Source organism: Gouania willdenowi, chromosome 5, assembly GCF_900634775.1.
Source record: "Gouania willdenowi chromosome 5, fGouWil2.1, whole genome shotgun sequence".
Taxonomy (NCBI): domain Eukaryota; kingdom Metazoa; phylum Chordata; class Actinopteri; order Blenniiformes; family Gobiesocidae; genus Gouania; species Gouania willdenowi.
Genome location: NC_041048.1, coordinates 11,458,028 through 11,483,562, shown reverse-complemented (window position 1 = coordinate 11,483,562; position 25,535 = coordinate 11,458,028). Strand labels below are relative to the sequence as shown.

The following is a 25,535-nucleotide window of genomic DNA, read 5'->3' as shown; positions in this document are numbered from 1 at the left end:
GGAGAACCAAGAGAGGTGTACATTTGTTTCTGTAGGGAGTATATACATGTACATGTACTGAGTAGTGAGTAGCCATACTTTCTCTGCTTTCCTTAGATGCTGGTCCTAAGCAGAAGACAGCTGAGGCTAACCTGGAAGTGCTAGACGCGAGTGCAGATGATTTGGTCATGTACACTACCATCCAAACTCTCCTGCATGTGTTTTAACTAAATTTAGCATGAATTATTAATATAAATTGGATTTTAAACGGGATGTAAATTAATAAAAGCAACATGCTTCATGTAAATAGACCCCTTGGATGATTTTAATTCCTATTTTTAGTGTATGTATCTAATGCCTCCCAGCTCAGAGTCTTTTTTTTTTACCAAATATAATTTCAGGTGTTGTATCTTGACAGACTGGAAGAGCCCACTTAAACTGGGTGACCTGAGATGCTTTAAAGAACAAGTGTGAAACTCAATTTTGGCCCTAAAGAGTATTTAAATCGGACTGTAAAATAGAGGAAAAATGAGCGAGAAAGAAATATTGAATAATAAATAATTCAGTTTTAGATATCTCTATATTGAAACTCCAGAATATTTGCAGGGACTTGATATTTTCTCGTGCATATCACATGACTGATGTCACAAAATGTCAAAAGAACTGTTTTTGCTAAAATGGTCCAATTTGTCACTCTAAACTGACATTAAAACTTGAGAGCCCTGAAAGTATTATTATTATAATTTATTTATTTTAAGTTAAAAGTCTAAAGTCTTGTGTTTAAGATGAAACAATTCACTGCCAACAAATTCTCGCTCTCACAATACACGAAGATGTGAGGTATTAAACTGTGAAGCGTGAAGCTTATAGACTATAACCTTATGAGACAGACAAGTAGGGACAAAATGTACACTTTATGTTTCCAATAATGTAATCTAACCTTTATATCGTGGTTACAATAGACTAATCTCACTAAAGTCAGAACAAATACAAACAACAGGGTCTCGAAACTCACTAAACAAAGAAATCTCACCAAAATCCAAAGGGGCGGGATTAAATTAGCTCAGCCTATTCCATCAATATCACTTCCCATTGGCTAATAATGGAGATCCTTTGAGCCTATTGGACAGACCAGCTGTCACTCAGCACTTTGGCTCCGCCTTCCACAACTCTGGCCGTAGACGGAGGACACAGTACAAGTAAAACAAATCTTTTGACAGGGAAAAAAGTATTCAGCTGGAGTTTTTAAAGACCCCCGAGGGCCAAATGAAGGTAAGGAACCTTAGTCGCATCGTTTTTATGTTGAAGAGTGGAAATAGAAACTAATTCGTAGTGTTTGGTTGTGTGTGCGCTCCTTAAAGAGAGAAAAGATGAAGCGACCGTGGACGCGGCTGTATAGGCCGAACCGGACAAATGATTACTAGGATGTGTACATTACAACTAAAATGATACATTCATCACATCACTATCCCCTTCAGGAAGATAACAGTTTGATGTTTATCGTAATCCTAACATCTGTTGAGTTGGTTCCTGTTGGATAGGTAACACTGTAACATCTGTTTTTGGACCAGTGTGCTATTTATCTTCGTTTTTTTTAAATGATCTATGTCTGTATGTCTATCTGTGTCTGGGTCAGGGAGCTCAGTGTGGGAAATAGGCTTTGGGTGGCTTGTGCAGAAATTAGGTTGCCTTGCAAATCCAATTTGTTCTGCAGACATGCTGCATCTGGTCAGCCCTGCTGAAGCTGAAGGGAAGGAGGAAAGTGACTATAACACACTTCAGTTCTAGCTCTGCTTCCCCTCAGCTGACCTGCTTCTACAAGCCAAAGTCTGCTGGAAAACTAATGGACTTCAAGTTCACACATGAAATTCACTCCGTCCAATCAGTGCTAATTTAGTTGACTAAAAAGTGTAGGCCGTGGCTATTGATACGGAAACGTTTGAATAGACTGCATGTCTATTTATACGTAGCGCCCCTCATTGGCCAGTTTAGGTGACGTATTAGGTGCACCACGTGACCTAAAGTTCCGTCAGTTTTATTTTAGCTCATATTTATTTTTAATAAATATGATATTAGGGCTCAGCAAAAAAAAAAAAAAAAAAAAAAATGATTCAAGTTTTGATATGATTTTTGTTTTTTGTTTTTATGTACTTAAAAATGACTGCGGACATCAGATATATTGTCAAAAGTGCAACTTTATTACTGCTGTCCTCAAGAGTTAAAATGCATAGAACAATCCCAAAATAAAAAGTAAATGAGGCTCTGTCATTCAACAATTTCAAGCTTTAACCCAGGTTTAAGCAAAAGTGCAGCAGCAACTTTACAGTAGCTTAAATTTTCTGATTAAGAAATCAGATAACTACATATTCTACAACATATAACATTACAAATAAAAAAATAATTAACTCTTCCTTTAGCCTCGCAGCATAGTGCGTATAAAAAATTAAACATGCTTGTGGCACACATATAGCCTACTCAAAGGGTAAACAAATGGAAACAAAGAGAGGGCTGGCTCACATCTAAATGCAAAAAAGTCTGAAAAACTGGTGAAAAAAAAAACAAAAAAACTTGAATTTGCAAATTTGATTAATCAATTAAATCATTTTTTGCCCTACCCTAACCCTAACCCAGGAAATACTCTAAAATGTTTATTTTTTTTTTGTATATTTATTTTTAAAGGCGGAATTTGCTATGTTAAATTTGTTAAAATTAAAAAAAAAAAAAAATTAAAAAAAATAAATAAATAGTATATTAAATAAAAAACTCAGGCACATTACGCTTATGTAGAAAAGGTCCGGAAAATGTACCTATAGTCCCGGGATCTATTGATGTGTTTCCGTATCAATAGACACTTCCAAAAATGTACGTCAACTACATTTTTAAAGTCACAATACTGAGACATAAGTTGTGTTCGAGATTGTGCACTCCGTACTATACACTACAAACTCAATGAATATATACTGTCTACTATATACTATGGTTAGTATGATTAGTGTGGTGATCATTTCCACTGAAGTATATACTTCCAATTTTCACAGGATACATTTCAAACTGACAACGACGCAAACCCGAAGCAAACAGAGGCTAAATATCTCGTTTGATTCACCACATTTGAAAGTTGTGAAAGCATTTTAAGCGTGAAAGTGACCAAGTTTAATATCAACATGTGGTCGTCATATCATTGCTTACATTATATATACATACATATCCAAATGTATAACTGAATCATTGGAAAAGGCATAAACTTTTACTCTTCATATTCTAGTCGACTATATCTTCAACAGATTTAGTCAACTAAAACCTTAATGTCATTTATTTGACTAAAACCTAGGGGTGAGTATTGGCAAGGATGTTGCAATATGAGTCACAATACGATATTATCGCGATAACGCAATGTTCTACGCAGTTAATATCAAAATTAAACGTAGAGATGAAAAATCAAGTTGCTGTATATGTTCATCAGAAGATATTGACCATTCAGAGGACAAATTGAGTCAAAACTATTTGCTTCAAAACATCCTATTTATTATTTATTATTAGCGTTTTTGCACATTTTCACTGAAAAATAGAAAATGCAGTGTTACACACTGCCATCATAAAATAAAGTACATCAAATACCCATTGCAACACACTGGAAGCATTGTAACCACCACTGAAATATTGCACAAATACACAAAAATATTGATTAAATATCCTAAAAAAAACAAAAACAAAAAAAATCGATTTTTAAATTTAAAAAATGTATTTAAAATCGGCACCCAAAAAATCGCGATATATCGTGAAATCAATTTTTTTTTCACACCCCTAACTAAAACTAGATAAAAACTGAAATATTTGTGATGACTACATATATACTAAAACTAAGTTGCATTTTAGTCATAATACTTTGACTACCATTACGGTGAATAAAAAAGTACTGTCAAAATTAACACTGTCAAAGGTCTAGATAGAAATATATCATCATATGATCTATCTATCTATCTATCTATCTATCTATCTATCTATCTATCTATCTATCTATCTATCTATCTATCTATCTATCTATCTATCTATCTATCCATCTATCCATCTATCTATCTATCTATCTTCGTAATTGGAGGCAAAGGTGTATTAACTTAGTACAGATTTTCTCACAAACCAAGCACTGCTCTACTCTACAGCAAAGCACACATTGTAGCAGTGAAAGTTGCTGACTGTGTTTAATGAGTTTCCAGTTCTGCTGAGGAGGAGGTGTGCACTGTGCAGCTCACTGGGTTCAGAAAAAACACAGATAAAAGGATTACAGACACAGCACGTTTTGTTATCCAAAGTCAAGCTTAGAACATGTGTGGGAATATTTTTCTTTCCCATGTTGTCAGTGTGTCACTCTGTTTGGCCACACTTAATAATCAGCTACTCCAAAAAATAGATTAAAAGCAATCTTATTAGGAAGATGAATGAATATTATGCAAACGATGAAAACACGAGTGGGCTCCTGCTTGTCCAGACAGTTCCAATGACACAGAGCACGCTTGTCTCTGCCATTATGAGGGCCTGATGTGAAATTAGCTAGAAAACCTGTAAACCAACGTTAAAGTAAGATGTGTATGCTGTCGTCTAATTAGCATTTTAGCCCCGTGGTTAGACCGCAGACCGTGTGCTGCTGAAGGCAGCACCAAAACTCTGAGCCTTCTTTGTGAGAGGATGCTGCTGTAGAATATATGTGCAGCCCATTGAGCCCTGAACACCTCTCACTTCAGCCTGCAAAGAAGTGAGTAACTTAGCATGGTATTTACAGCCAGTGTGTGCAGAAAATTACATTTTTACAAGATATGAGAATAAAGGTCTTAAGGCAGTGGCTGCTTTCCAACCTTTTTTGGACCGTGGTCCCATTTTAATATCACTAATTGGAAATTTCTGGGTACCCCAAAGGGTTTTTTTTCCCTATAATTAGTTTTTGATCTTGTCATGATGTGTAACAAATACAGAACAGCCAGGATTAGAACACTGAGGGGAAGATTCACAAAAGGTTTAGTGGTATTAAAACGTGTGCAAATGTCACTCCACGCGCTAATAAGGAGTACAAAGCCCTGGGAATCAGGACTGCGCGTCTTCAGCGCGTCAGAATGCGCCTTCATTTTATTTACCACGTTTTCCTCTGATGAATATGCATAGGAGGCGGAACTCCTATGTGGAGCAAAAATATGGGAGGAGGAAATGCAAATAAATTAATGCACTGGACGCAGTGCAATTCATGAAATCTGGAACTGTTCGCGGTGATTGTTTTAGTATGGGAAAATAGTACAACTGAAAAGCAGGTGTAGCAAAACCCTCATTTAAATAGGGGTGGTCTGCACCAGTTCTGCCCGTGCACTAATTATTGCTGCAATCTTGAATTCGTGAATTCTACGCAGCAGGTGAGGAAACAGTGTAGGGAAGTAAGTGGATTACCAGCCTTTATTTCAGATGACAGTGAATCTGGCCCAAAGTGCCGAGGTGCCAGCTCAGATATTTTAATCCTGCGTTTTAATTATTCCTTATTCTTTTTCTTTTCTTTAAGCTTCATTTAATTTGAACTAGATTTATATTTGAGAAAGTGAAAGTATAAAATACAGTTGTTTCAGATTTTGTTTTAATTTGAAAAAGAATAATGCTGCATTCACACCGGATGCGTCACGAATTGTTCGTACATCCAGATTACATACAAAGTCAATGGATGGATGCGTTCCAGATGCTAACTCTTTCCTGTGCGGCGGTGCGGTCCGATCCGCACATCAAGTGGGTTGGCCGTGCGAGCGTGTTCCCGATTTTACGCATTTCCGCACATTTGCAAGAGTTGAAAATATTGAACTCCAATCAGAGTTTTTGTTGACGATGACGTCAGGCCGTCAACACGGACATCGGCCTGTTCACCCATTCATAGAAGCTGTGTGTGACCACCTGGAGCTGTATGACACAGCCTTTATAACCAGGACCGGACAAGGAAGGATTTGGCGTGGAGGAAAATCAGCGAGGAGGTGGTAGTAGCAGGTAAAAGTTCTCTGTAGTTTTCATTTTTGAAAGTCGGCACTGAGCTAGGATAGTGTTAGCCACTAATCGCACCGACTTTTTACACTAGTGGTTTATGTTTATGAGAGGAGAAAAAGGAGCGCAGCTTCTCGCTGCAGCAGGCAGTGAAACGTACCGTGTTTGATGTGTCGCTGGTGGGCGGTGCTTCACTTCAAACAAGCATATGAAGTGAATGGGGACATTTTTTGATCCTGCGAAACCTGTGGAACGTTTAGTGCGTCAGACGCGCCCGGTGCCGCAGAAGACGCGTTCATTGTGAACGTAGCTTAATGATAACCAGTGTGATTTGAGGGGAAAACAAATCAGGTTGTACATTTTTCCTTAGATCTGTGCTCAAAGAGTTTGAGCTGCAGTTTACCAGATGTCTGTTATCTAGTAGTGTGTCAGTGGTGTTTGTCCTACACTTCCTTTAAGAAGATTCACATCAGAAAAAAGATGATTCCTGTACGCATCAGCTGCTTTGATCTGATTTCAAAGCGAGGCCCGCATACATTTGTTGGGGGGGATTTTGTGTTTGGATGTTTTAGATGATGACACCGCAGGGCTTGTCAGGAGAACTAACACAGCTGTGAGATTAGAGCTCAGACACTACAAAGAGACCACAACGCATTTCCTAAGTGGCTGCCACAACACTGACGTCTGACGACACTCAGCAGGAAAACAAGACATTGTGATGTTGTATCATGATTCATTCAGTAAAACATCAGGTCAGAGTACATAAAGATAAAGAGTCCTCTGTTGGATAGGTTTTCTCAACAAATCATCTCTGCATGGGAAATTTTGACCTGGCATCTCCCACTAAATATTTATTGACCTGCAGCAGACACACGGTAAGTATTTCAGAGAAATACCCACTCTAAACCCTCATGTTTATTTTAATAAAAGAGAAATGAAGTTATGTGATGCTTTAGCAGAGTTTGCCCTGTAGAGATAATAATGACATACCAAGAGAATTCTCATACATCCTTGATCTGGATCACACGTCTGTATGGTTCTGTCTGGGGTAAATTAAAATTTCATTTGTGTAATTGATCATTTTATACAGCTGCAGTGTAAATATAATTTAGACTGCAATGGCAAATAAATGCTGTGATATAATTGTAATCGAATTGTAATTAAATAAAGATAAATGGCTTTAGAGCTGAAATTGATTTGCAGATTCAACTAAAACTGTCAATTACAATTCAATTGCGTTTCAATCACATGCAAAACTGGGGAAAGCACAGGGTTTTGTTTGAGGATAAAGTGACGTTCTTTAGACATCACCACAGGTTGTCGTGGGGATTCGGGGGTAATTTCACACTTTCTTTTACTTTTTTGTCTTTCTAGTCCAATCTGAACTTGGAGAGTTTGACCAAGCCAGAGCTGTTGATGCTGTTCAGCATCCTGGAGGGAGAACTGGAGGCTCGGGACTTTGTCATTGAAGAATTAAAGGTACATAACACAGAATGTTTCCTTTACTCAGTAAAAACCTTGCCTAAGAATAGATTTTATGGTAAGTAAGTAAATACAGTCAGATTTACTGTCACTGTCAGTAGATTATGTTTAGGTGATATTGTTTACTGGAAAAGTTGAGTTTATATAATTTTTAACAGTCAAAGGACTGCCTGGTTTTGAGTGATGCCCTGGTAAAAAATGCATCATGTAATTTTGATATAGAAAAATAAAACGGCGTGCTCTGTAATAGGTACATTTTTTTTTGTTGGCAAGGCAGTCAATGTTTGATCAGCAGTATCTCTCACAAACCAAGCTCCTTTAAACCTGAGACTGTTGAGAAAAATAAACATGTTCACAGGTTATATTATAAATAATATAAATATAATTATTGTTTTGATATGTTTAACTACTGTAGTAAAGCAAATCCGACAGAGCACAAAATAAACAAGGTATTTACTGTAGTATTTTTGATGGATGGATTGCGGCAAGTTGATAAACTAAGTAATTGTGACACTTTGTTCTGGAAATATTAGTTAAGTTCGATAAACAGCCTCAGATTTCAGACTTCTACTTTAAAATAAGATGCTTGTGTCACACAAAATTACTTGAATTCATTAAGTTTATATTGAATAATAGGGCCGTTTTATTTTTTCAAAATTTTGTTTTAACTCCTGTGAGGAAACAAAATAAATACTAATAAATGAAAAACCCACAATTAAACAAAAATGGATGTCAAAAATAAATTAAGATACAATTAAAATGTAGATATAAGTTGTAGTGACATGGATTATTCTGACTGCTCCTTTTTAATTATTTATATGTCATATATGAGAACAGCATTAATTTCACCCAATTTTCCCTCAGGGATCAATGGTTTACTGAATCTGAGCAGGTTTATTGATTAAGTTTTGATCAACTTAATTTAAATTAACCTAATTTAAATTATCCTGATGACATCATTCCAGACCGTAATGATTACACAAAAATAAATGGACGCATCAGGATGCATCAGTAATTTCACCACAATATTTTACAGTATTAGAAATCATCAATAACCTACAATGTTTCGGACTGTACAACCCCTGGCCTCGATGGTCTCGTCCACAACAACACGCAACTTTTCCCACGGATCTCCTGTAGCTCTGATGAGATGTTGTTCAAGCAATCTGAGCAGGTGAAGCTGATTAAAGCTGCTCCTGTTTTCGCGGCGCGCCCCAACACTTCACCAGAAACAAACGGAGCTTCACAGACACATTAAAGTTAAGCAGGCACTGGTCGGATCTGTATTTAGGAGTGAGTGATGATTTTTGTAGTTTTTTGGCAAACAGTGTTTGTGGTGGTTTAGGCGGTGTTAAATGTGGTCAGGGTGGGAGGGGGCGGGCAGTGCACCTAATGAGCGCTCCCCGGAAACATTTCCCCATAAAAAAACGTTCTTTGCCTCACGGTAACGGTGTTTCATCCCGATTCTGTTCTACAGTTTCCATTGGTAAATTTCGTTATTCCGGCCGCAATTCTGTTAATGTAGATTTTATAGGGCCCTAGAAGAGTTAGTGGCAGAACTTAAAATAATGTTGGTTTGAGGTTTTTACTAGTCGTGTATTTTTTTTGATAAGAGCCTCCTACAAACTATTCTTAACATTGAGATATCAAAAACCAAGAGTGTATTTTATTAATTTGCTACATTTGCATATATCACTAGCTTTTTTTAATGGACCTTTTGACTTTGCATGATCTTAGTGTTTTCCATATATATTTTAATTTGTTGAATTGAAAACTAAAACAAACTTGAGTCTAATAGGGACCAAAAGGTAAATCATTTGCCAGCAAATCACTCTCAAGGTTGAAAAATCTACCTTTTTTTCTGCTTTTTGCTGAAGGTAAAATATAGTCTGGGCCTTCATGGAGAATTGAGTAGCTTAGGTCTGGTATTTACACACAGGTCATTTCTGTCATCAACTGTATTGGAGGAAATTGCACTTTCTTGGGTTGATATTTACCGGCTAGTTTTTAAATTACCTGCTTTGGCAGGATTATAGCAGGATATTGTTTGAAAGGATTGCTTTTTCCTGTTCTGTGTCCTGTATGGCCTCACTCACTATGCCTATCGATCATAGGTTATCTGTGGCTACCAAGGGGTGCATTATTATTTAATATTATAGATAAAAGTTACTCTGACATGACATCAAATATTCGAGGTTATCGGTGAGAAAACAAGCGGTGCAACAGTTTCCTAAAGCTTGCGATAATCTTCAGTCATGCTGTTCTTAGTGTATAAAGTGTCTGAGAAAGCTCAAACTGCAAAGACAGCCATCTAAAAAAAGTCTGCTGCTGAATGTTCAAGTGTTATGTCTCAGCTGCATTCCTGCATCTCCCACAGGGATCTGACCATCTAAGGTAAGAGGAGATACAGCTCTGGGTGTCTGATGATGACAGGAGTGAGAACAGGAGTGAATAAATAAACACTAGCCTTAACTGTCAAAATGGAGGGAGGAGGGTATTTCTGTGCTTTTTTTTTTTTTCTTTTTCGTGGTTAAATAAAGTGGTTTTGAATCAAACCTATTTATTCTGGCCCGTGGTTGGTTCAGTGGTGCAGGAGTAAACTCCTCATTAAAATGAGCTTTTTACTACTAACCATTTGATGATGGAACTGGTTTGTTGAGGTCACATAGTGGTTTAAACCGAAACCAATCCAGATTTATTCTCCAACAGTACACTAAAGCCCCACTGATATAGGATTTTTAGGGCTAATAATGTTTGTTTTGAAAAGCCAATATCTGAAGTATCTGCCAATTTCAATTCAGTTCAAATTCTTTATTTATATAGATACAATTACAACAATAGTCATTTTGTAGCGCTTATCAAAATATAAAGTTCTTAAGAAAAAACCCAACAAATCCACATGAACATGCATCAGCTACAGTTGGGGGAAAAAGTCCCCCCACTGTAGAACCAGGCTCAGAGGTGGCAGCCATCTGCTTCTACTGGTTGGGTTTAGTGGACAGAAAGAGAACAGAACAGCAAAGAGAGATAGAACATCAGAGAGTCCCAGACTAGTTGAACTACAGTCTATAGGAACTGCCAACTCCAGCATCAAGAGACACCTAAAACAGAAAAGAGAGAGAAGACACAGACTGCAGAAAACATCAAAGTATTAGCAGGTCTGCCTGCGTGGAAACACCTGGTGCTAGAAACTGATATCTCTGTCGATAGCCAATGAAATATGAAAAGGGACCATTGATAGACACATGAACACAACTTCTTATAATACCCAAAATATGACTCAAGACAAGGAAGAAAAACACTACTAAATTAAAACAAGGAACTTTAATTAGTAACACTGTCAACATAAGGACTTCAAAACTACTGATGAATAAGAAAAGCCATCTTTTTGCAAACTCTATTTCCTGAATACGATATAAAAAAAAACAATCAAAAAGAAGGCTGCTAAAATCAAAAAAAGACTAAATATAACTGGAAGCAATGAACGAGTGACTTCTCCCAGTGTTTTACCTTTATAATCATCCCTGCGTTTTATAATTTTCTTTATTATATTTCAGTCCTCAGCACTTTTGTTACATTGTTGACCAGTAACTATTTTTTGGGTTTATGACCACTTTTTTTTTTCTTTTTTTTTTCTGTAACAATTTGGGTCTCGTTACATTTAGGGTCAGTGTTACATATTAGGCTCTAACAGGCCTGAATAATCAGCCACACTGATCGGGCTTTACTCTACACCTCAGTGTGAAAACAGCTTCATATCTTTCAGCTGCATTGTGTTGTTATGGAATTGATGGTATTGCACTCACCTCAAAGTCACTGAAAAGTTGAATACAATCCTTTTGTTTGTTACTGAAACTCAGAACATAGAGTTAAGATCTTTTCCATTAATCCATCCATAATGACCTACTTTATAGAAGCCGGTTTTTGTTGAAAGTGGGTTAATCTGTTGAAAGGTCACCTGTCCATTGTCCAGAGCTGTTTCTTAATGTTTGTAAGAATATTATAGTCGGTTTTTGTTGAAGCTGTGTGTGTGTGTGCGCGTGCTTCTGTGCCTATGTTAAATTGTACGATAGTATTTGATGTACTTATTATCCATTGCAGTTTTCCTCTTGTGACTCACTGCTGCAGCTGCTCATGCTGTGGCTTTTATGAGGAAGTTGGCTTGTGGCAGCTGAGCTCTTCCCTTTATTCACAAATACTTAAAAAAACACTTGGCATCCTGAAAATTGCCCTAAACATTGAAAGGAACACCAATAATGGCAGAGCGGAAACTACAAATCAAGTCTTTGGTTTCTTTGTCTGAAACAACTGAATCAATGAATCTAGAATCACATGAGTAGATCAAGTGTATAGATGGGAAAACTATCATTGTGTCTTTGCACAATTCTTGTTTGCAGTTTAAAAAAAAAGAAAAAAACAAGAAATCTAGATAAGAACAAGCTTCTTCTTCACACCAGCAAAACTCAAGACACGATTCAGCAAAAGATCAAGTGAATTCTAGCCAGTTTCCCAGGCATGAGAATGCCAGTGGCCAACAACTGTTGCCAACAGACAGATGCATGATTAATAAACCGCGGCAATGATTCATAAGAGTGGTGCACTGTACTCTTGTACATGCTCAACATGATGTGAGGAATTTTCTCTGGATAATGTGGTGGTGGCTGAATATTATGTAACATTCGAGCTGTTTATCCTAACAACTCCACTCTTAAGGCAGCAGTTGAGAGATTTATACAGTTATAGATTCTACTTGGGCTTGTGACTGCAGGGTGAGGGTTGAAATCCCAAGGATGGCAAGAGTGAGAGCTGGCTAAAGGGACCACCATCTACTTTCCACCACTGTGGGGCATGAGAAAATCCCTTAAACACCAACCTCTGGGATGGGTTAGAGTGCAGAGAATCATTCACATTTGTGTTATTAATGAATGGACCATTATTAGAATATTATTGGAACCTACGGGCAAGTGGAGACAAACAACTTCCAGTGCACTGAGGTACCAGTGAGCAAACTGTAGTCTACTGTTCAGTTGATAGTAAAAAAAATAGGTAACGCAGCTTATCAGGTAAAAAGTATCTGAAATGTGCTACTGTATGTACGTGTGCACAAATATTTATTTGAAGTTGAAAGGAGTCCCTGCAACAGACTGGGTTAATCTGGTGCAGAATAAGCAGGTATAGAAAATGGATGGATTATGTGTAATTTGGGGTTTGGGGGAAAAGTGCAAAACAGTGTTAATTTTGACAGCAAATTTATGATTTAGTTTTAGTCATAATCTTAGTTTTAGTCCAAATTTAGTCACCAAACTATTTCAGTTTTAGTCAACTACAGTGCATCCAGAAAGCGTACACAGCGCTTCACTTTTTCCACATTTTGTTATGTTAGAGCCTTATTTCAAATCGTATGAAATGATCATCTTACCTCAAAATTCTACACAAAATATCCCATAATGACAATGTGAAAAAGTTCTTCTTTTTTTTTTTTTTTGGAAAAATGCATGAAAAACAGAAAATTAAGAAATCACATAGTATTCACAGCTTATTTCCAAATTTGTATTATTGATTCTCTTTATATTTCCACATGCAATTCCTTTTAACTTTGGCACTCCTGTGATTCCATAGAATGGATCATGTGTAATTTGGGGTTTGGGGGAAAAGTGCAAAACAGTGTTAATTTTGACATCAAATTCTGATTCAGTTTTAGTCATAATCTTAGTTTTAGTCTAAATTTAGTCGCCAAACTATTTCAGTTTTAGTCAACTACAGTGCATCCGGAAAGCATACACATCGCTTCACTTTTTCCACATTTTGTTTTGTTAGAGCCTTATTCCAAATCGTATTAAATTAATTTCTTACCTCAAAATTCTACACAAAATACCCCATAATGACAATTTTTGAAAAAATGCATGAAAAACAGAAAATTAAGAAATCACATGGTATTCACAGCTTTTGCCATGAAGCTCAAAACTGAGCTCAGGTGCATCCTGTTTCCACTGATCATCCTTGAGAGGTTTTTACAGCTTCATTGGAGTCCACCTGTGGTAAATTCAGTTGATTGGACATGATTTGGAAAGGCACACACCTGTGTCTATATAAGGTCCTACAGTTGACAGTACATGTCAGAGTGCAAACACCAAGCCTGAAGCCAAAGGAGTTGTCTGTAGAGCTGAACCTGTTACAGATATAGACTACTAAAATATAAAGCACAAGGGTTTATGCATTTATTTACCTGATATGGGATGGCATTAATGTTTGTAAATACACACAGACAGATTTGATGAAATCAATGCGTAAAATCACATGAGTTCTGATTGGATTTCCTCCAATGTGACAAAATTACAGTTTAGTTGATGAAAATATCAATATATTTTCATATAGTTTTTGCTCACGTAATTTTTTGTTATTGTAGCTTAAGAAAATGTACTTGATGTGACAAAACTGGTGCAAAAATAAGATTGCAAATTACAAATCATTTCAATAGGGCTGAGGAAAAATATACATAGCATTTCACTTCACTAAGAAATTGATGATGTGCAATATATCACACACCTTAAGCTTCTTCTTTCATACCTTTGAAGTTTATGCACATCAATGATTGTCGAAAATGAAAGCATATTATTCAGTGGGTTTTTACTTTCATTGTCAATTCTAATGCAATGTTTTTTTTTCCATTAAAAAAATAACACAAAAAAACAAGTTTATTGTATGTGGACATTGTTATTCTGAATGAGATGCATTTTTAACTCTCTTGCACTCACTATGGGTTTTACAATTTGGAAAAATTGAAATAAGAACCACTGAAAAGCCTTGCAGCATGCAAGATGATAGCGGGAACAGGGTTAAAATTAAAACGAAATCAAAAATAATTTTTTTTTTTTTTTTATTTGATTTGGGAACAGGGTTCTTACCAGGAATTTTTCACAGGATGGGGGATCGCGTGGCGCGCAATAATCTCTAATAATAATTTCTAATGTTTTAAAGTGTAGACCAGACCTGTCCTTTTTATACACACTGAGGGCGCTTTGAACTTGTGCTTTAATCTTAGTATCAGTCATCACGTGCTCCGTCAACACTCTTCCATGAGGGATAGTGGTCTCCTAAATCTCCTGATCGTCTTTTGTTTAACCTTATACTAATAAACGCTGCAGTGTGGCCCCTTCCTTCCCTCCTTTCCTCTCCCCTTTCCTTTTCCTTAAATCCTGTTCTCTGCAGGCCTAAATGTATCTGTTCAACCTGAGATGTTTTACTCCCATTAACCTTCCTTTGTTATGAGCAAACAGAGAATAGTTCTGCTTTGCAACTTGTCTGTCTAAATGTAGACCATCGTACCATCTGTTGCATTTTCCTGCTTGTGATCCGTCTATTTATTACGCACTTCCTTTGTGTTGTGTTACTGTGTATTCTCTTTTTATTCTTACTTTGTTTGATGGGGAATAGAAGCCTTTTTTGTTGGTCAAATTGATGAAATCTTAATCTTTTTTTTTCGGCATGTTTCTTTTTTTCCTCTGAAGTGCAGCTGAATTAGATATTAAAATTCCAGCAGCAATGATAATAATACGACTGTCAAGGCACCACAGTTCCTCGCTTTATTTCTCTGGAAAGAAAGAAATTCATGACCACAAACTACTTTTTTTTTTTTTTATGTATCTTCATCGAACCTAACTGAACAGATTTAAAAGTTTAGAAATATATTAAATATAAAAACAAAACCCCACACCAAATTAAAACCTGAATTAAGTTAATTGTTGCCTGTTCCAGTGTTTATTTTAATACCATTTTTTTTTTTTTGTCTTAGTCTTTGTCGACTACATTTTTTAAGTAACAACTAGACTATAATAAATAAAACTTGTTTTTAAAAAACCATGTGAACAAAAAAAACACATTCATATTTTTGTTGCATAAAATAAACCCAGAAATACACAAAATGACTCAAAAATATAGAAAGTTACTGAAAAATACCCAAAAGGACACTAAAACTACACAAAATGACGAAAGAAATATATACAATTACAGAAAAATACACTAAAGGACACCAAAAATACACTAAAGAACAGTAAAGAAACACAAAATGACAACAATTACTTGTACATAAAAAACAATGGAAAAAATGACTCAAGAAATTCAAAAAAGGACCCCAAAACACACAACACTACAACATAAATGTACAAAAATGACAGAAACCTGTATTATTGCCCCCCCCCCCGTATTCCTTCATTTGTCATTGCACATTGTTGTTTGTGTTTTATTTTCTTTTTCAATGTATTTTATTTTTATCTATTTCTAATTTATGTCCACCCCACATACTTTGCTATTTTATGATGTTGCTGCAATGTGTGAATTTTCCCTATGGGGATCAATAAAGGTTTATTCTATTTTAACATATGCATTATCCTGACATAAATGCTAGTCACCTATCTATGGGCTAGTACGTACTGACCCAGTTGTATTTAATCCTTTCAGGCTAAGCGTAAAGAGCTCTTCACCCAGGAGCGCTATGGACGCTACAGCCTCAGCGACCCCTTCCAGGCCCTGCAGAGGGACAGTGAGGCCGTGGGTGACCAAAACAAGGAAGCTGCCAGTTCCTCGACCCCTGCCAACCCTCTGGTGGTTCTTCAACTGGTGGTGAGCCACTGCAGGAAGATGCAGGAGAAAATGCTGGCTCAGCTGTCTGCTGCAGAAAACAGGCACAGGAGGGTGAGTTTGTTTCACGTGTAAACCCATAAGAAAGGGAGGAGCTTTATTCTAAAAAGGTCATTACGGTAGTCGACATTATATTTTAACTTGAGATACTGTTAGAGATCACGATTTCCCCGAAGGCCACAGGATCAATAAAAAAAACCTGATGTCACTGTTAGTTATTTTTATTGTTCGAGCATGTGTAATATATTCACTTTATTTCCAGCAGCTGATATTGCTTTGGTAAAAAATAAAAAGTTCTTTTTTTTTTTAATTTTTTTTTTTTTAGGTGAAACAGACAAGCCAAAACTTGCTGAACTCACAAAACACCAACTTCCACTTCTCGTTTCTCATATTAAGAGCTATAAAAAGACAACACAGTGGTATCAACACATCATTTTAACTGACGCAGCATTAACTCAGTCATTTCTGACACAGGTTCAATGACTCACGTAGGAGCAAATGACAGCAAAAGTCATACATCTGTTGAATATTTGTTTTTTATTTATATATAAAATAAGATTGCTGATTGTTTAAATAAAAATACAATACCGGTAATAAATTAAAGTTTGGGTAGCGGTGCGCACGTATGCATTTACAGTGGGAAGAGCGACAGTAATTCATGGATTAAGGCCAGTAATTCTCAAACTTTACAGCCCGCAACCCCCAAAATAAAGGTTCCAGAGACCAGGGACCCCCAGTGTTCCTGAAGGTGGTTGAACACAGACATGAATATTGAAGAACCGTCATGTGGAGACAGGGTCAAATATAAAACGGAATAAAGGGGAGAGCTTTTTGGGGTCCGTCCATAAAGTCAGCAAAATGATGGTTCATTGTTCTATGAATCTGTGATAACCATATTTATTTATTAATCTGAATAATAACCACTGTTATCTAGGAAGTTCATTATTATTTGGGCCATAGTATATAGTCATCTTAAAATAAATCAGAATTAAAATGGGCTAAAAATGACCAAAAAATGGTGGAAAAGGTGGTAAAATGACATTTTAAAAATCACAGAAATTGGTTAAAAGTTGCACATTAAAGTGGCCATAAACTGACAGAAAAACTTGTGTCAATGTTGGACCAATTATTTTAAACTATCAAATAATGGCCATGACAAATTATGAATGTGGTTATTTTAGGTGAAAAGGGTGAAGGAAATGGTTTATGAGTGCCTAAAATGTCTTGAAAGTGGAAAAAATGTGCAGAAAAAGTAGCAAAAATATGGCAGGAAAAAGTGATGAAAATAGATATGGCAAGTTTGGGGTAGTTGCAGATAAAGTGTAAAAATAAGCAAAAATGGGCTGAAATTGTTTAAAAATATTCTTAGTTTCTTAAAGGCATCTGGCGAGCCCCTCCCAGTGTCTCACGTTAACCCCAAGGTTGAGAATTAGGGGACATAAATGGAAATGTCTGAGAGGATTATTAAAAATAAGAAAAAATCATAGATTTTAATTTAGTTTAGAAAAACTTACTGTCTCTGCAAACATGGCCTAATGCAAAGCTTCAAGTTTGAGCAAGTTTGAATTCAGGATAACAAGGAGAGCTGAGTGTCTTCCCTCACTTTAATCATTGCTTCTGTGGGAGCTTTGAACTCAGCCTTTTATCTGACTATGCCTCCCAGGTGTTGTAATGTGTGTGTGTGTGTGTCCGTGTGTGTGTGTGTCGTCTTCAATGGTTGTAGGTTATTGCAGACCTAGAGGAGGAGAAGAGGAGACATGCTGAAGACACAGCAGAGGGCGATGATGTCACTTATATCCTGGAGAAGGAGAGAGAGCGCTTACAGCAGCAGGTGCTGACACTTCCATGTTAAATATTAAAGGTCCTATATCATGCAAATCAACTTTTTTGAGCTTTTAACCTTGTTACAATGTTAATTCCTTAAATGTTAAATCCCTAAAGTATTATTGGGCTTCCTTCCTGCATGTCTGAGAAATCCTCAATAGTCCTGCTCTCTGACCTGCTTCTGAAAAACGAGCGTTTCAAATTCTAGTGACGTCACTAGAATTCTGAACCGTCCCCTCCAGGAAGTGCCTGCTGCTGGTGCCGCCCCTCCACAGTGAACATACACGCCCATTCTCTCTGGTGCTAAATGCATGCGAGCAGCCAAAGAACATCTGTTTGGATGGTCATTGTCCTTTCTTATCCAGTCTGCACAGGGAAAATAAACAGACTTTCTTTTTGTACCAAACGATAATGTCTGGTAACAGACAATGTGTGTTCACCTGCGAAAGCCTTCGGAATTTGTTTAAGACCACTGGCAACAACTTTCCTCGTGTTGGCCAGCAGCCTAGCTTGGCTTTGAGAGGGGCGGGCGGAGGGGAGGAGCTTGCTTGTGGATGGATTAAACAACTCAAAGTTAGTATTAATAATTTGTGTGCTAAGCTTTATTATTTGTAGATGTCCAAAATATTGGTTTTGTTTTATTTAGCGAATGTAACGTATGTAAAAAGTATATATATATTTTTTTTTAATAATCGTTTTTGTTCTCGATTGTTATTTTTGTAATCGTTGGGTGTAATAATCGTAATCAAATTTTGATTAATTGAGCAGCCTTAATTTCTTAATACACTTATTTTATTTTGCAAAATGTAAAATATTACCCATATGTGGCTTTAGTTGATTTTGGAAAGTCTTAATGTAGCATGATATAGGACCTTTAAAGTGCATAGGCTGTTTTTTTTTTTTTTCCTAATGAAGATAAATACCAATGTATACGACTGCTCACATGCTTGCTAACTGTCCACTGTTACAGCTAGAGTTTGAGCGCAGCCAGGTGCGGCGGCTGGAGAAAGATCAGTGGAGGATGAGTGATCAGCTGGAGGAGGAGCGGCTGCAGCACAAGCAGCTCTCCTGTGCTTTGGCCAAAGAGTGCAAGTGGGCGAGCACCAGAGCTCTGGAGGAGGGTCACCGTGTGACTGAGCTCAACCACAGATTAGACAAGGTGGGTTTGTTGTTTCGCCGCTCTCTGATCTTATTGCATTGTGTCGACTCAGCACTGCTTACAAACCTTTTGTAATGTAGGAAAAAGAGGCGTGTCAGGTGCTGAGGAAGGAGCTGGAGGAGGAGAGGAGGAGAGCTCTGAGGATGGAGGCGCGGGTGGAGGAGCAGCTGGCTGAGTTTGACACCGAGCGAGAACAGCTTCGCTCACGTTTAAAGAAGGAGGAAGTTCAGTGTCGTCTGCTCCAACAACAGGTGGGAACGTTAGGAAACTAGGAGGAGATACTTTTTAAACCTACTAAAGTCATGTGTGGAGGTAATGCACAATATTGTCTTCTAGTGCAGGGGTTCTCAACCTTGGGGTGACGAGACATTTGGAGGGGGTCGCCAGATGCCTTCAAGAAACTAAGAATATTTTCGGAACAATTTGAGCCCATTTTTGGTTATTTTTTAACACTTTTTCTGCAACTACACCAAACTTGCCATATTTTAACCTATTTTTGTCATTTTTTCCTGCCTTATTTTTGCTCCTTTTAATGCATTTTTGTTACATTCCTTCCATTTCTGCCACTTTTCCATCAAACTTCACTGCCTTTTTTGCATATTTTTTCCACTTTCAAGACATTTTCAGCACTTATGAACCCTTTCCACCACTTTTTTCACCTAATGTTGGATATGTTGACCCATTATTGTCACTTTTAACCTCTTTTCACCATATTTCATGCTTACTTTTGGCAATTCAACCACATTCACGATTTTTCATGCCAAATATTTCCCAGTTTAAACATGAATTTCCTACTTTTTAAATTAGCCAACTTTTAAGGCAATATTGACACTTTGAACCCTTTTTTTTTTTTACCACTTTCTCTGTTCACTTTTGCCCACTCTAATTTCCAACATTTAACTTTTTTCATGTCTGTGTTCAATGTGTTCTGGATACAGTGGGGGTCCCCGGTCTCTGGCACCTTTATTTTGGGGTCGCGGGCTGAAAATGTTGAGAACCACTACTTTACTTAACAGTGATGAGTAACAAGGAGTCCCTCAAAGCACAAGATACAAATATTATCTCCTCACTCTCCAACATCTAAAGTTATACATGATATGTTCATGGAATAAATGTGAAATTGAATCTGAGATTTCAAACCACAAAAAAAAATGATGAAAATGTTAAAGCTTCTGAAGATAAATCCATACTGTAGCCCTCATAGATCAATAGATTGAAGATCATTTGCTTGAAAAAAATGGCTGTAAACAGTTGAAATTGCTGCTCAAAATTTTGTTGTGATCTCTAGTGTAAACCAGGGTGGGGTCAATCACAACTGTAATTAATTATTAATTACAGTTTTGGTGTACTTGTAATTGAGTTCAGATATTTGACGTTTTAATGAGCTTCTACAGTTCTATGGCTTACACATATGTAGTTTATCAATAAAATATGTTTCATATCAAGTTTACCTGTCACTTCTTTTAACTCATTCAGTGCCAGCCGTTTTCAAATTTTCTACCCCCCTCAGTGTCAGCCGTTTTAGAGCATTTTGACTGATTTTTAAAGACCCACAGAATATTTTGTACTATGACTAAAATCTAAAATCTGACACCAGATTCTGAAAGATTAAAGTCTCTACTTTCATCAAAAAAAATTGTTTGTAGCTTGTTTTGTTCTTCCGTGATCAGCCGTTGAATAGAGCAAGTTTTACACAAATCGCCAGTTTCAGAGCAAAAATCTCAGAAAACAGGCTTTTTCTAAAAAACAAATCTCAGTGACTTTGAAGCATTTTTTTTTTTTTTTCACTATAACATCTGAACATTGGTTTCCTTCTAAAAAAAAAAAAAACACTGAGACAAGGCTTTGGATGGCAATTTTATAATTTTTTTGCTATCTGGCTCACAGTTGAATGTTTTGCTTACTGTATTTTGTATCTTGTTTAGCCCGGTTAGTTGATGGTTTAATCTCACGATCGTAACATTATCAATAATCCACTCAGGTCCACACGTGTTCGGTGTTAGTATGTGGTGCTGTGAGCTGCTGGATACTTCACAATATCACTCCGTAGCGCCACAATCTCACTCGTTCCTGCTTCTTCTTCATTAGCTAATGGTAGCATCAGTGGCTAATCTATCATCTATAGGTGCACTGCTGCCACCTTCAGGGCACCAGTTGGTCACTACATCACATTACAGCTTATGTATTGATGAGGGACCTCCGCCAGGGTGTATTCTAGTAATCTCCGTGGAAAAAAAGCAAATGAGATTTTTCGTCAATGGCACTGAGTGAGTTAAGGATCATTATACTATTAAAAATAAATAAATAAAAATAAAATTGAGGGGTCTATTGACACAAAAAAGGCTCAGACGCCCACACCAAAAATATGATTACCAATATTTTCATGGATAACAAAGCCTAACAAGGTAAGAGATGAGACAACTGACTTGTTTTCATAAGAGATGCCAACAGAAAGCTAACACAAGAGGTTACGTTTTATGGAGTGATTTATTTGAAGCTCAGTATTTGTAATCAATTTAATTTGAACTTGCTGTAAACACTTTTTTTCAAGTTTTGCGCATTGCATTATGGGATGTGGAGTCCCGTAGAATGATTTTTTTGTGTTTGCCCCTAAAAACACTACAAAAGCGATTTCCCAACACGGACTTATTGCAGTAAGAATGAAGTAAAAACACTTCGATTTGTACATCCCACAATGCAAATGGGCAAAACTTTTCCAGCAACGTCAATAAATTAGTTTTTTCCAAAGATATCAAAACAATTTTAACCTTTTTCTATTTATTTCAAGTGAATGATCATTGATTTATTGATCTATGAGGCCTACGCTATGTCATCTGATAAATAAATATTCATCTCCAGCAGCTTTAAAACAGATCAGAATAAAGAAAAGGAAAGACATTTATTCTTAGCAAAAACAAAGTGTTTTCCTCTAAAAACTGATGTTTTCCTCTTTTTTTGCACTCAGGTAGAGGAACTGCAAAGGAAGTTGGGTGTGAACACAATGAAAGAAACAACAGAACCCATGAATGTTCCGACCGTGTCAGGTGGAGAGCAGTGGGCCACTAACGGCTCCTCTGGGAACTCTGTGGTGGCGGGTCTGATGGTGGAGGACCTGGAGGCAGGGGAACTAGAGCTGAACGGTCACAGGTGTACCGTGGACTCTAACGGACACCACGACTCAGACAAGACGTCTCCACATGACAAGAATGAAAATCCTTCTTCTCCCTCCCCCTGTTCCTCACCCGTTCTTTCCAAACACTCCCCAGGCAGCCCAGTCCCCGGCAGCAGCTTTCAGTCCCAGTACCAGGCTGGGATCCACCAGCGTTTCCATGCTGCACGTCACAAGTTTCAGGGAACCAGTGACTTAGAACTCCACTCCCAGTCTGCCTCCCCTCCCGTTCCAAAGGAGGCCCCTCCTGTGCCAGAGTCCAGCTCAGTGAAACAAATGGCTCGCAGCACGGTCACTCAGGTCCTGTCTCGTTTCACCACCGTCCACCAGGGCCCGGGGGCCCCAAAGCAGCTCCCAGCCAACAGCTCACCCTTCGGTACTGACTACCGCAGCCTGGCAGCACCCCTGTCTCCAGTCCTTGGTAGGGTGACTGTATCAGCCCCCCAGGTGATCAAATCACCCACTATCTCCAGAGCAGACAGGGGGAACCCACCCCCCATTCCACCTAAGAAACCTGGTCTAGCTCAGGCTCCGCCCTCTCCAGCGACAGCGCCCAGGAGCCCAAGTCATTTCTCTGACAGTTCGCTCACAGGCAGCTGTGGCCTCACCACCAGTCAAGAGGGGGTTAAAGAACTGGACATGGTGGTTTCATCCAATTAACCAGTGATGGGTCCATTTTTAATCAAGCAGTGCCTGCTCTGTTCTTAGAATTATGGGTAATTCACCAAAAATGACAGATTTACGGATTGAGAATCACTTAAATGAAAATCTTTGCAATAATCTTATATTATTTTAGTTTTTTTTTTTATTATTGTTGAATTAAAAAAAGTAAAAAGAGGTTATTTTCAATTCTTTTTATTGATTTTAAAGCTCAGTGCTGGTTTAAGGGCAGTAATGATGACACCTGCTTTACAGCCTTAACACATTCAGCAGTTAAACTATATTGTTGTAAAACGATTAGGGGTGTCCCAATCACTTCGATACAATACCATAATAAAGCCTTAATTACAAGCCTGTAGGGGTGTGATTTGCCATGAATTTGACGATACGATTTACAATTTGCATGTCACGATACGATATATCACAGTACTTATCAATGCGATGCACATTGCGATATCAATAATTACAAATTGAATCTGTACAAGTACACAATAGAATGAAATCTAATTGATTTAATTTATTTATGTCTTTAAAGAAAAAGTAAATGGTAACTAGCTGTAATTTAAGTACCAAACTGTCAAATTGCATTTTTCAATAAAACGTGGCCACATTTTCCATGAAATGACCAGTTTTTTTGCACCGCGATTGTGTGTTTTGCCTCTAGTGGGCGCAGTTCTGACTCTACTGGGGAGGGATGCACATATTAGGACTTGGGCGGAGCAGACCTTTCCGCTGACGCCTCGTTTGGCCCGATCCGAGCACTTTTGGAAAACCAACGTGAGAAGCTCTATCGATGCTGGAGCCACTTTCACACTGCTCTCTCCCATAGACACAGTACACGGAGGTGGCGCCCTTTCCACATGTGGGCGTGGTTCCAGCGCCTCTAACTGACACGCCCCCAGCGTTTCAGAGCAGGGAGAAGTGCTTGTTTTTCTATGATTTTATGTACTCAGCTATTTGACACGTTTTTGTGGTGTGACAAACTCATAACACATTTATTTCTGCTATACACGGACTTGAAATTGTTTTTTTTTTTCGTCAAAAAACATGATTAAGGGGCGGTGTTTAGCTCAGTGGGTAGAGCGCCCGCCCCATGTACAGAGGCTATAGCTCCTCACCTGCAGCGGGTCCAGGTTCGATTCCCGGCCTGGGACCCTTTCCTGCGTGTCATTCCCTGCTCTCTCTCACCCCCTTCCTGTCAAGCAACTGTCATATAAAGGCCACTAGAGCCAAAAAAAATCCTTTAAAAAAAAAAAAAAAAAAAAAAAAAAAACATGATTAAAAAAATTTGATTTGGACATTTTTTGGATGGATACGATAATCGCGCGATGAAATATTGCGTCATATCATCAAATAGATTTCTTCATACACCCAATCGATATTAGCACAAATCATACATACTTTTATTACTTATTTTGTATTGTGGAACTTTCTAAAAGGCTTGATAAAGTGATATAATCAAACAGAGAACAATAATCAGCAACAGTAGGAGAAAAAGTGACCCATTTATTATTAACCAATGGATTACATTGGGTTAACATTTTAACCTTATACAGAACAATATTCTGCAATTGAATAAATAATAAATTAGGAAACCCTGAAAAATAACCAATAAATCCAATATATATATATATTTTTTTTAAAACTACTGATAATTATACTTTAGAAGTGCAACATAATTTAAGTTGACTTCAGTTATTTTCTATTGTCAGTATTTAGTTCTGTCAGCTGTAGGAATCGACTGCTTGTATCGGAGTGCTTGATATTATCGAAAATTGGAACTTTGGGACTCCCCTAATAATAATGCCTTAGAAATGTTATTCTTTTATTTTACGTCAAGCATGTTGCTTGTAAATGTAACCATTAATCATCAGTAAATCATCTCTAGACCAATACAATAAATACAGCTTATTTTCATTGCACTTATGATTTTTCTTTTATTTTGCTGATTTAGTAAATGTAAAGCAGAAAAATGGAAAACTGAAAAAAAGATTCATGCCATTTTGTTTTTTTTTTTGTGCTGCTTCTTCATGAAAGTCGTATAAAATTAGTATATAACGCTGCACAATCTGTGACCATTGACTGTCCTTTATTCTTTATAGCTTTGAATAAAATCCAAATCAACTTAGTTTGTGGTTCCTTTTTATCTACTGTTTAATAAATCTATTTAAACCGGTTTGTGATCCTGTCTTTACTTATTTTTTTTATTTTTTATTTTTATTTTTTTTTACTTATTTGGACAATGTGTGTATGTTGTCAAGCTAAAGTCGTCTCTGGTAATCCTGTAGATCGACAATTACTTGGTCGAGTTTTTATTTTTCAGTTTTGTTTTTTATGTAAAAACTTTTAACATATTGCATCACTCATTATTCTTGTCTATCAGTGCTGTTAATTTTTTTTTTTTTTTTTTAAACATTTTATTGTGTTTAGTGGCTTATTAACCTTAGCCTGAATTAAATATATCCAGCTAGAAGACTATTGTAAGACAACTAAGAGCTTTGAAAGACTGACAATATTCTCAGTCCAATTCAGTTTTGCAGTGTTTAAGTTCAGATATTAGTTGTGCCCCTTCATCGCCTTTTTAAAGATCAGATTTTTTTCCCCACCTTGCGATTGTTTGAA

At 37.2% G+C, this 25,535-nt stretch overlaps 1 protein-coding gene across 1 annotated transcript; it reads left to right on the top strand.

The window, feature by feature from the left end:
* The first annotated feature begins 1,138 nt into the window (after positions 1–1,138).
* On the top strand, positions 1,139–23,971 carry LOC114463517 (CTTNBP2 N-terminal-like protein). The gene is made up of 7 exons (XM_028447119.1): positions 1,139–1,251; positions 7,357–7,461; positions 15,922–16,155; positions 17,825–17,932; positions 18,896–19,084; positions 19,165–19,335; positions 22,050–23,971. The coding sequence occupies exons 1-7, from the start codon at positions 1,246–1,248 to the stop codon at positions 22,911–22,913; spliced, it is 1,677 nt and encodes a 558-aa protein (XP_028302920.1). The 5' UTR covers positions 1,139–1,245; the 3' UTR covers positions 22,914–23,971.
* Positions 23,972–25,535: the final 1,564 nt, after the last annotated feature.

Bases quoted from the DNA above. Each gene is read 5' to 3' on its own strand.
- LOC114463517 (XM_028447119.1), top strand. The intron at 16,156-17,824 runs GTGAGTTTGTTT...CAATGGTTGTAG, and splicing joins CAGAAAACAGGCACAGGAGG to GTTATTGCAGACCTAGAGGA. The intron at 19,085-19,164 runs GTGGGTTTGTTG...TTTGTAATGTAG, and splicing joins TCAACCACAGATTAGACAAG to GAAAAAGAGGCGTGTCAGGT.